The sequence below is a fragment of the Muntiacus reevesi genome, chromosome 3 (genome assembly GCF_963930625.1).
Source record: "Muntiacus reevesi chromosome 3, mMunRee1.1, whole genome shotgun sequence".
In the NCBI taxonomy this organism is placed as follows: domain Eukaryota; kingdom Metazoa; phylum Chordata; class Mammalia; order Artiodactyla; family Cervidae; genus Muntiacus; species Muntiacus reevesi.
This window is the reverse complement of record NC_089251.1, coordinates 109,331,904-109,343,532: the sequence shown is the minus strand read 5'-3', so window position 1 is coordinate 109,343,532 and position 11,629 is coordinate 109,331,904. Positions and strand designations below refer to the sequence as shown.

Here is an 11,629-nt window from a genome sequence, read left to right as displayed (position 1 = left end):
GTTGGAATTTACAGGTAATGGACGGGCCTGCACAGAAAAAGGAAGAGAAATAATGGACACATGCACGCGGAGACCCTAAGACTGGGGTAAGAGCCACGGAGAGCAGGGTGAGGCCCAGAAATTGTCCGCACGCGCACCTCTGCTCCTTTATACCTCCTCCCGCTTAGGTCACCACCGAGCGCTGAGTAGGGCTCCCTGCGCTGCACAGTAGGTTCTCACTGGTCTTCTGTTTTACATATAGTAGCGATCCTATGTCAGCTCCAATCGCCCAACTCATCCATCGCCTGAACAATTTCTGGGTCTTTCTTCCACAGAACTGGGACTACTCGATGTTCCCACAAACCAGGATACAGAGACACTATATTAGATGAGGATTGATTGGGTAGAGTCCATAGAAACATCATGTCTTAGTAGTGGAGATAAATTATTCTCAGAATAAAAACTGTTCTGGATTCACTACGTGTGAAAGTGAAAGTCACTCAGTCATGTCCGACTCTTTGCAACCCCATGGACTACAGCAAACCAGGCTTCCCTGTCCTTCGCCATCTCCTGGAACTTGTTCAAACTCATGTCCATTGAGACAGTGTTGCCATCCAACCATCTCGACCTCTGTCGTCCCCTTCTCCTCCTGCCTTCCTGCCTTCGATCTTTTCCCAGCATCAGGGTCTTTCCCAATGAGTCAGCTCTTCGAATCAGGTGGCCAAAGTAATGGAGCTTCAGCTTCAGCATCAGTCCTTCCGATGAATATTCAGGTCTGATCTCCTTCAGGATGGACTGGTTGGATCTCCCTGCAGTCCAAGGGGCTCTCAAGAGTCTTCTTCAACACCACAGTTCAAAAGGATCAATTCTTTGTCATTCAGCCTTGTTTATGGTCCAACTCTCACATCTATACATGACTCCTGGAAAAACCATAGCTTTGACTATACAGACCTTTGTTGGCAAAGTAATGTCTCTGCTTTTTAATATGTTGTCTACATTTGTCATACCTTGTCTTCCAAAGAGCAAGCATTTTTTAATTTAAAATTAATAAGGTTTACCAAATGTGTTGGTGAGGATGTGTAGCAATTGTAACAAATTACTGATACATGCAACCACATGGGAGAATCTCAAAAGCATTGTGCTAAGTGAAAAAAGAGATACAAAATGGTATATACTATATAATTACCCATATATGACATCTAGAAAATGCTACTATTGTAGCAGAGCAGTGGTTGCCAGATGCCAGAGTTGGGGGTTGGATATTGAGTGCAAACAGACATAGGGAGCTTTTTGGGGAGATGAATAAATTTATATTTTAATTTTGGTGGTATTTTACACAATTGCAAACATTCACCGAAACTTAGAATTGTGCACTTTGAATCAGTGAATTACCATGTATGTGAGTTATATCAGTAAGATAAATGTGTAAAATTCAAGCCTCAGGAGCTCTGTAAACACCAACAAAGAACAGTTACAGAGTTCCTACTACAGGCAGTGCAATGTGGGATTTAGGGTCGTAGAAGTGGGTAAATCTCAGCCTCTACCCACAAGATTTCTGTTTATCCAGCAAATACAACAGAACCCAATCAACACAATTAACAAAATCGTGAAATGATTCCTACATATGCTGTATTTTGCTGTTTCAGGCACTTAGAAGAACATGTAGTCAAGTTTTTCATCAAACAAATGGAACGTATCACAGAACTTTGCTAAGATGGACACACAAAAAGACCAACACTCCGGCAAAAAATATTCCAGAACGGCTAAGAAAGTCCAGAAAGGTCTAGTGAACTTTTTAACAGCAGTCTCTGGGAGGGGAGGGGCAGGCTCCTGACGTGTGTTCATTTCAGCAGCAAGAGCAAATTTTAGGGGAATTTTAAATGCTGCTTTTTACCCATAAGGCTGTCCTTGAGGATATCAAATAGATTGCTTTAGTCATCCCTCCACTGCTTCGAGGGTGATGATTGGAAAGAAACTATGAGAAGAAAAGATGGAGGGGAGAGGAGGAAGAGATCTTACTTTATTTCCTAAAACTTAACCCAAGCCCCCACCCACTATGCTGGTTGTTGGAAAGTTTGACACAAATGACTTGTTTCAAGTTTTCCATCTTTCTCAGTGGACAGGGGTGATTGTGGTCATGGGTCACCCATGCAGACAGGTGGGAGATGCTCTGTCTCAGCCCATGTACTCCTCTGGTTTTGTCAGTTTGCACTAATCCTGGACTACACCTGGACTTGGGGAATCATGGCCGAGGCTGCAAATTTTGACATCCTCACTCACTCCACCACTTTTTCTTTTTTGGGGGGGGTTGTTATTACCAGCTCCCTGGTGGGCTTCTACAGTCTATGCTGCTCTCAGATCCAGAGCTGGACCTTTCTTCCTTCTTCCCATCTTTTGATTTATTGCTGTCTCTTTTTCTTGAATACTTTCAAATTGAAGCTTCATGTATATTCAGAAAATAAATCATAATGGTACAGCCTAATGGTCACAAAGAAACCACCACTTACAGAGTCACTTTTCAGACCCAGAAACAGACTCCACAGCATCCCAGGAGCGCTTGTCCCTTCATCGGAACTGTCCCTCTTCTCTGCAAGTGTCAACACCATAGCTCACCTGACTTTTAACATCATTAATTACTTTATCACTTTAATATCATTAATTACTTTAGTCTGTTTTAAACTTCCTATAAATCAGAATCATACAGTATGAACTTTTTTCTCTCAGGCTTTTTTCCTTCATGTTATGTTTTGAGAGATGTAACTTCATGTTTCATGTTATCAATAATTAGCTCATTTTCATCACTGTGAAGTTTTTCTTTGACTGAATGTACCATAATTTGTTTTTCCTTTATACTATTGAAGGACATTTGGATTGTTTCCAGTTTTGAGCCATGACTAAAAGCTTTTGTGACTATGCTTGTTCTTGTCTTTTGGGACATATGTGTATATACTCTTTGGGTCTATACCTAGGAGAATAGATGGGTCATAGAGAGTGTTTATGATCAGCTTAGTTGATACTACCAGTTTTCCAAAGTGTGTGCCATTTTTACTTCCTTGCAGAATTCCAGTTGCTCCACATCGTCACCACCATTTTTAGCTCATAATGCTTTTAATCTGTATTGTCCTTTGGTCAGTAAGATTGAGCACTTTTCCATATGTTGGCTTATCTTTAGGATATTCTCTTTGGAGAAGTGACTGTTCAAGTTTTTTCTGTTGGGTTTTTATTTTCTTAGGTGTTCTTAAAAACATACTAGAAATACATCCTTTTTGTCTATATGTAAATACCTTCCCTGAGTCTGTGACTTTCCTTTACATTCTCTTCAGTTCAGTTCAGTTCAGTCACTCAGCTGTGTCTGACTCTTTGTGACCCCATGGACTACAGCACGCCAGGCCTCCCTGTCCATCACCAACTCCCAGAGTTTACTCAAACTCATGTCCACTGCGTCCGTGATGCCATCCAACCACCTCATCCTGTCGACCCCTTCTCCTCCCACCTTCAATCTTTCCCAGCATCAGAGTCTTTTCAGATGAGTCAGTTCTTCACTTCAGGTGGCCAAAATATTGGAGTTTCAGCTTCAGCATCAGTCCTTCCAATGAATATTCAGGACTGATTTCCTCTAGGATGGACTGGTGGTGTGCTAATAAAGAGAAGCTCTTGGTTTTACTATAGCCCATTTTATTAATATCAGTATTTCCCCTTATAGTTAGTGTATGAAAGTGAAATTGTTGCTTAGTCATGTCCAACTCTTTGCAATCCCATGGACTGTAGCCTGCTAAGGCTCCTCTGTCCATGGAATTCTCCAGGCAAGAATACTGGAGTGGGTAGCCATTCCCTTCTCCTGGAAATCTTCCCAACCCAGGAACTGAACTTGGGTTTCCCTCATTGCAGGCAGATTCTTTACCATCTGAGCCACTAGGGAAGCCCCATAGGTAGTGTATATGTCTGTCCTATTTAAGAAATCTTTGCCTATCTCAAAATAGTTTTTTTCTAATAACTGTATTATTTTACCTTTCATATCTAGACCTATGATTCACTTGGAGTTGCTTGTGTGTATGATGTAAAAATGTTCAAATCTATTGTTTTCAACATGTATATCTTATTACCCAGCACCATTGATTGAAAGAGCATTCTTTTTCGCCCACTCTGCATCGCGCCATCACTGTTGTAAATCGTGTCTATATATATGCAGGTCCACTTCTATGTTCTTTAGGCTGTTCAAATACCACCCTTAATTACTATAACTATATAACAAGCTTTTTTTTTTTTTTAATCTAGTAGCATAAGTCCTTCAACCATGTACTATATTTATCATGGCTACTCTTGGCTGCACTGAATTTCCATATACATTTTATTATCTATTTATTTACGGCTACTCTGGGTCTTGGTTGCTCTGCCTGGGCTTCCTCTAGTTGTGGTGAGTGGTGGCTGCTCTTTAGTTGCGGTGTGCGGGCTTCTCATTGGGGCGGCTTCCTAGGGAGCGCTGGTTTGGGCTCGGTATCTGCAGCGTGGGCCTAGTCGCTCAGCGGCTCGTGGGATCTCAGCTCCCAGACCAGGACTGAACCCGAGTCCGCTGCAGTGGCGCATGGATTCTAAACCACTGGACCAGCAGGGAAGTCCCTCCATATACACTTTAGAATCAGCACGTTAATATTCTAAAAAAAAATCCCTATTGCCTTTTTAATTTAGATTGCATTGATTCTTGAAGTCAAGTTAGGGATAATTTACATCTTTACAGCATTGAATTCTCCAATCCATGTATGTCCTTTCTTTTATTTAAGTCTTCTTAAATTTTTTCCCAATAACGTTTTATAGTTATCTGTGTAGAGAACTTGCATATCTTCTATATATCTGTTCTAAGCATTTGACTTTTATACCATTGTAAATGGTACTATTTTTATCTCCTTTTCTAATTGCTTGCTGCTGGTATTGAAATAAAATAAATTGATTTTTTTTGTATACTGACCTTATCAAATTCAGTTATTATGTTTTTTTTTCAGTTATTATGTTTAATACATTACCTACAGATTCTTTTGAAATTTCTCCATATACAATCTTATCATCAATGAACAAAGGCAGCTTTATTTCCTTTTCTCATCTTATATATTTTTATTTGTTTTTCTCAACCTCTGCACTGGTTAGAGTCCTTCAGGAAAATGTTGAACAGAGGTAGTCAGCCTGGTTTCATGCACTATCTCAAGAGAAATCTTTCAGAATCATGTTTGCTATAGGCTTTTGTCATCAATACCCTTTATCAGATTAAGGAAATTTGCTTCTTTTCCTAGTTTGCTAGGGTTTTCTTTTAATCATAGAACACTGAGTTTTATAAAACGCTTTCTCTATCTACTAAACAGACACTTTCAGTTCAGTTCCAGTCATGTCCAACTCTTTGCGACCCCATGAACCACAGCACGCCAGGCCTCCCTGTCCATCACCAACTCCCGGAGTTTACTCAAACTCATGTCTACTGAGTTGGTGATGCCATCCAACCATCTCATCCTCTGTCATCCCCTTCTCCTCCTGCCCCAATCTTTCCCAGCATCAGGGTCTTTTCAACAGTTAGCTCTTCGAATCAGGTGGCCAAAGTATTGGAGCAAATGCAAATTAAGGCCACAATAAAATTACACACCTAATGGAATGGCTGGAATTTGAAAGACTGCCCATTGTCACTGAGGATATGAAGTAAAAGTAATTCTTATACACTAATAGTGGAGATGTACAAAAGTGCAACAAATTTAGAAAAGAGTTTGGCAGTTTCTTAAAACGTTAAAGTTATGAAAGTGTGTTGGTTGATCAGTCGTGCCCGACTCTTTGTGACCCCAATTGTAGCCCACCAGGCTTCTCTGTCCATGGGATTCCCCAGGCAAGAATACTGGAGTGGGTTGCCATTCCCTTCTCCAGGGGATCTTCCCCACCCAGGGATCAAACCAGGGTCTCCTTCATTACAGGCGGACTCTTTACCGTCTGAGCCACAAGGAAGCCCCTCCCCCCAAAAAAGGATAATCATCCAGACCAAAAAAAGTGCATATTATATGATTCCATTCTGCATCTGTGGAGATGATCATATAGTTTTTCTTTTCTAGTTTGTCGATATGGTAAATTACATTGATTTTCAAATGTTAATCTATCAAATGAGGGATGAACCTCATTTGATCATGGCATATCATCTTTCTTGTACATTGTTGAGTTTAACTTGCTAACATTTTTATAAGAATTTCTGCATGTATATTTATGAGAGTTAATGATCTATAACCCCCTCACCTCCTGTAGTGACTCTGTCTGGTTTTGGTATCAGGGTAATAAGTGGCCTCATAGAATGATTTGGGAAAGATTTTTTCTGTTCAGTTTTCTAGAATAGATTGATGAAAGTGTTCTATGAACGTCAGTTAGGTCAAGTTAGGTAACAGTATTGTCAAGTCTCATATATCTTTATTGATCGTCTATCTACTTGTTTAAATTATTGAGGGAGGGATTTTGAACTCTCTGACAAGTATTGTGGATTTTCTATTTCTTCCTGCAGTTCTGTCATTTTTTATTTCCTGTATTTTGCATGTCTTGTTATTGAGTACATCAGAGTTTAGAATTGTTATATTCTTTTTTGGAATTGAATGCTTTATCATTATGAAATTACTATACCCTCTTTATTGCAGGTAGTATTTTTTGCTCTGAAATCTGCTTTGTCTGACATTAATATCTAGTTTTGATAGGATAGTGTAACTTTTCCTCATACTTTTACTTTTAACCTAATCCTGGGTTTATATCAATATTTAGTCTGTTTCTCGCAGGCACCGTGTAGTTGGGTCTTTCTTTTTTATCCATCTCAACCATCTCTGCCTTTTAACTGGGATCTTTAGACTTTAAATTTAATGTGATTATTGGTGTGTGAGCTTAATCCCACCATCTATTAGCTTTCTGTTTGTCTCATCTGCTCTTTTTTATAATTTTTAAAAAAGATTTTGGTTGCGCTGGGTCTTTGTTGTGGCGTGTGGGCTTTCTCTGGTTGTCAGGAGGGGGCTTCTCTAGCTCCAGAACACAGGCTCTAGAGCACTCAGGCTCAGAATTTGGAGTAGACAGGCTTAGTTGCCCCAGAGCATGTGGGAATCTTAGTTCCCCAACCAGCCATCCCCATATCTCCTGCACTGGAAGGCTGATTCTTAACCACTGGACCACCAGGGAAATCTCAGTCCCATCTGTTCTTTATTTACATTTTCTGGATGTTTTTGTATTGAATATTTATTTGGTTGTTTGTTTCTATTTCCTTCCTTTGTTGGCGTTTTAGGAATAACCCTGCAGTGTTTTCATAGTGTTGCTTTGGAGCAAGGATTGCAAACTTCGGCCACTTGGGCCTAATCGGACACGCTGCCTGTTTCTATAAGTAAAATTTTATTGGAACATAATTACACCTATTTGTTTATGTGCTGTCTGGGACTCTTTCAGTCTATAATGGCAGAGTTGAATGGCTGCAACAGAGACTATACAACCTTAAATATTTACTATCTGGCCCTTATAGAAAACATTTGCTGATTTGTACTACAGAGTTTATAATATACATCTTCAGTTTTATCAGATTCTACCATCAAGTGATATTATTACACTTCATGTACAGTAAAGAAACTTACAACAGTAAATTTTTATTTTTTCCTTCCTTGCCTTTGAGCTGTTGTCATCAAATTTCTACATACATTATAAATGCCACATTAGTGCTGTTATTCTCGCTTTAAATAGGCAATTAGTTTAGAAATGATTCAAATATTATATTTACATCTAAATGTATCCATTTATACTCAAGATTCTACATTTTACATTTACCTACATATTTACTATTTCCAGCACTCTTCATTCTTTTATGTAGTTCCAGATTTCTGGCTGGTATCATTTTTCTTTTGTCTGAAGGATTCCTTTCATTTCTTATAGTTCCAGTTTGCTGGTGATTAATTCTTTCAGTTTTTGTGTGTCTTCAAAAATCTTTATTTTGCATTCATCTTTAAGACATATTTTTACTGGGTACAGGATTCTAGAGTGACAGTTTTTCCCTTCTGATATTTTACAGAAGTTGTTTCTGACAGTAAATATATTTGTTCCTTTGTGTATAATGTGTCTTTTTTTTCTTCTGCCTGATTTTAAGATTTTCTATTTCTTTTAAAAAGCAATTTGATTATTATTTGCCTTGGTATAGTTTAATTCTTATTTAATGTGCTTGAGGTTCACTGACTTTCTTGGGTTTGTGGATTTATATCAAATTTGGAAAATTTCAGCCACTTTTTTCTTGAAATATTTTTGTCTAGTTCCTCTCTCCCACCTTGCTTCTTTGGAGAGCCCAGGTACCTGTATATTAGTTCCTTGACATTTCTACATAGCTCATTGATACTCTATTTTTTTTTTTTTTTTTTTTGGTCCTTTTTCTCTCTGTGTTTTGTTTTGGATAGTTTATATTTCAACATCTTCAAGTTCACTCATCTTTTTTTCTGCAGTATCTAGTCTACTGTTAATCTTATCTTGTGGTGGTGGTTTAGTTGCTAAGTCATGTGCAACTCTTGACTCCATGGATTGTAGCCCACCAGGGTCCTCTGTCCATGGGATTTCCCAGGCAAGAATACTGGAGTGGGTTGCCATTTCCCTCTCCAGGGCATCTTCCCAACCCAGGGATCAAACCCAGGTCTCTTGCATTGGCATGTGGATTCTTTACTTACTGAACCACCAGGGAAGCCCCTTATCTAGTGTATTTTTAATTTCAGACTTTTCGGTTTTCACACTCAGGAGTTTGATTTGGATCTTCTTTATATCTTCCATGTACCTTCTTAATGTGTTCAATCTTTTTTCTAGCTTCTTGAACATATCGAATATAATTATTTTTGTTAATAATGTTTTATCAATAATGTAATAATGTTCTTGTATTCTATAATCTATATAGTTTCTGAGTTAGATTTGATCACTTGTTTATTTTTTCCTCATTGTGAATTGTATTTTTTTCCTTTGCGTGCCCATCAATTTTTTTCAGTCAAATGCCAGATAGTTTTACCTGTTGAGTACTGTATGTTTTAGTAGTCCTATAAATTGTTATGCTTTGTTCTGGAATGCAGTTAAATTACTTGAAAACAGTTTGACCTTTTCAAGTCTTGCTTTTCAAGTTTTGTTAGCTGGAACCAGAGCAACACTTAGTCTAAAGGTAATTTTGCCCTGGGTTTCCCAGCTGGTACAGTCATAAAGAATCCAGCTGCCAATGCAGGAGAAACGCAAGAGACAAGGGTTTGATCCCTGGGTCAGGAAGATTCCCCTGGAGAAAGAAATGGCAACCCATTCCAGTATTCTTGCCTGGGAGATTCCATGAACGGAGGAGCCTGGCGGGCTACAGTCCATGGGGTCGTGAAGAGTCTGACACAACTGAGCACACAGCACACGACTTTGCCCTCTCCCTGAGCCAAAACCCTTCTGCATCTTTTCCTTCTGCTGCAGGAATGATGGCGTTTTCCCTCTGGCTCATGGGGACGGGAATGGCTGCTATTCCCAGTGTTCGGGCATCACTGTCCCACCCTGAGGTTTTCAGCTGAGTCTTTTCCAGTCTTGCGGAGCTTTCTCGCGTGCCTCTGCTGATCGACACTGGTCTCAGAACCCTTTCTCTGCGTAGCTGTCTCTTCTCTGCACCATTTGTGGGGAGTGGGAGGGAGAAAAGGGGGGCGTTTACATGTCATCGATACCTCACAATCCAGACAGATAAAAACTTAGCTTGTTTTCTATAAACGGTCCTCTTCTGCTCTTTCGCCCCAAGTCCGCTCAAAGCAGAAGCCTAAACTCGAATTTGTCTCGCACTGTGTCCTGGAGAGGGACCGGGAGCCCCGTTCTGAGGCTTCCCGGCCTCTCTGTCTCTCTATGGCGCGTTGCTCTCCTGTGCCCCTGGGCTGAGGAAGGGTGAAGACTCTGCTCCCCTGCCTGGCTTCTCTTCAAGGCTGCCCCGGACGGTTTTGTGTCCCCTTCCTCCTTGGCGAGAATGCTTTTCCTGTCAGGTCCTTCCTCTTCTCTGCGACAAAATGCCTCAGCTGCGTGACCAAGTCTCACTAGTCTAAGAGCTGGGGGGTGAGGAGGTGGGCGGACACCACAAAGTCACCAAGAGGGTCTTTAAAAAAACCCAGTTTCACGTTATCTCTTGTCCAAAGGCAAGCTTCTCTTTTATTCCACTGAAAATGTTAACATATGGCTCTGTCTTTTGTGCATGTGTCAGTCATTGTTCTGAGCTCCTTTTTATTCTGCTTTTATTGTTTAGGTTTTACTGCTGCGTATCCAACACAATCCTCCATTCCTTATAAATATCAGCCTTTCGTAATTCCAGAATCAGAAAAAAAGGGATTTAACAGCCAAGCCAAGAGATTTTACCACAAACAGGTAACGAATGGCCTTGTCTTACTTTGAGCCTGGATTTTAGCGTGCCTGCTCGTGCGTCTGTCCGTGTGGCCGGCAGGGGACCGTCGCCCAAGGAGCGGCAGCGCCCTCTGCGCCCGTGTGCCCGACCCGATGGTCACAATGAGCTGACACGATAGGAAGTCCAGTGGGAAACAGCATGATTTTACTCCGTATACCGGAGATTTTTGTATTTTTCATTTTCATAATAATTAAAAAAATACATTTCTTCTTAAATTTTTTTTGGTTTCTTACCAGAGATTTTTGCATTTTTCATTTCCATAATAATTTCAAAAATACATTTCTCCTTAAAATTTTGTTGGTTTCTTGGGCCATATTGAAACCAAAAAAAAAAATTTAACAAGAAATGTATTTTTCTAATTATTATGAAAACGAAAAATACAAAAATCTCTGGTATATGAAGTAAAAGGCAAAAAGTCCTCTCCTCCCTCTCCCCCCAGCCTTATTCAAAACTTGACAGGAACTAACAAGACTTTCTTCAAATAATAAACGAGCTGTGTAGCTCAGATGGCAAAGAATCTGCCTGCAATACAGGAATCCCGGGTTCGATCCCAGGGCCGGGAAGATCCCCTGGAGGAGGGAATAACTACCCACTCCAGTATTCTTGGCTAAAGAATCCCATGGACAGACCACGGGGTCGCAAAGAGTTGGACATGACTCAGCAACTAACACACACACACAATAAACGTACAATTACATCCCCTCTTTTCCTTAAGCTTCAGCAGTGTGTTATATAACGTTTCTGCATTTCCCCCAGTCTCACTTTCTTCCCCAAATATCTGTGTCTCTTTTCCTCTCTGACCTGGAAGATTCTGCTCGGCTTCTGGGGGAGGTGGTCCCCTGGTAACTTGAAATTTCACCCGCTGAAGGCCCAGGCCTGACGTTCTCTCCTCTCACCAGCAGGGGGCGGAAGCAACTCACAGACGCCAGAGTTTTTTAAAAAATCATTTTTTTATTCTCCTAACTAGGACCTTCAGAATAGCATTCTTTTGGAGGAGTCGTCATGTCAGTTACCTTTCGCTGCATTCTAAAAATGTTTTTCATCCTACCCCCGCGGCCACGGTGGCGAGAGGGAACGGGGAGGTCTGGGTCCTGAACTCGGATGAGTCCTTTGCAAGCCATGTGCCCTTTGGCCTGTTTCCTCCTCCTTAAGCAAGAGCGCTCAGCTGGAGAATGTTTAAGTTCCTTCCACTTCTGCTATTTTAGGATTCCAAGAGAGCAAATAATTAATATAGTGTGT

General features: G+C 40.5%; 1 protein-coding gene across 1 annotated transcript in view; it reads left to right on the top strand.

The window, feature by feature from the left end:
* Nucleotides 1-1,693: 1,693 nt before the first annotated feature.
* STPG1 (sperm tail PG-rich repeat containing 1) overlaps nt 1,694-11,629 on the top strand; it is a 50,445-nt gene continuing 40,509 nt past the window's right edge. The window contains exons 1-2 of the mRNA XM_065927528.1: nt 1,694-1,760; nt 10,235-10,353. Of these exons, the coding sequence (XP_065783600.1) occupies nt 1,694-1,760; nt 10,235-10,353 (186 nt within the window). The remainder of the gene's footprint in view (nt 1,761-10,234; nt 10,354-11,629) is intronic.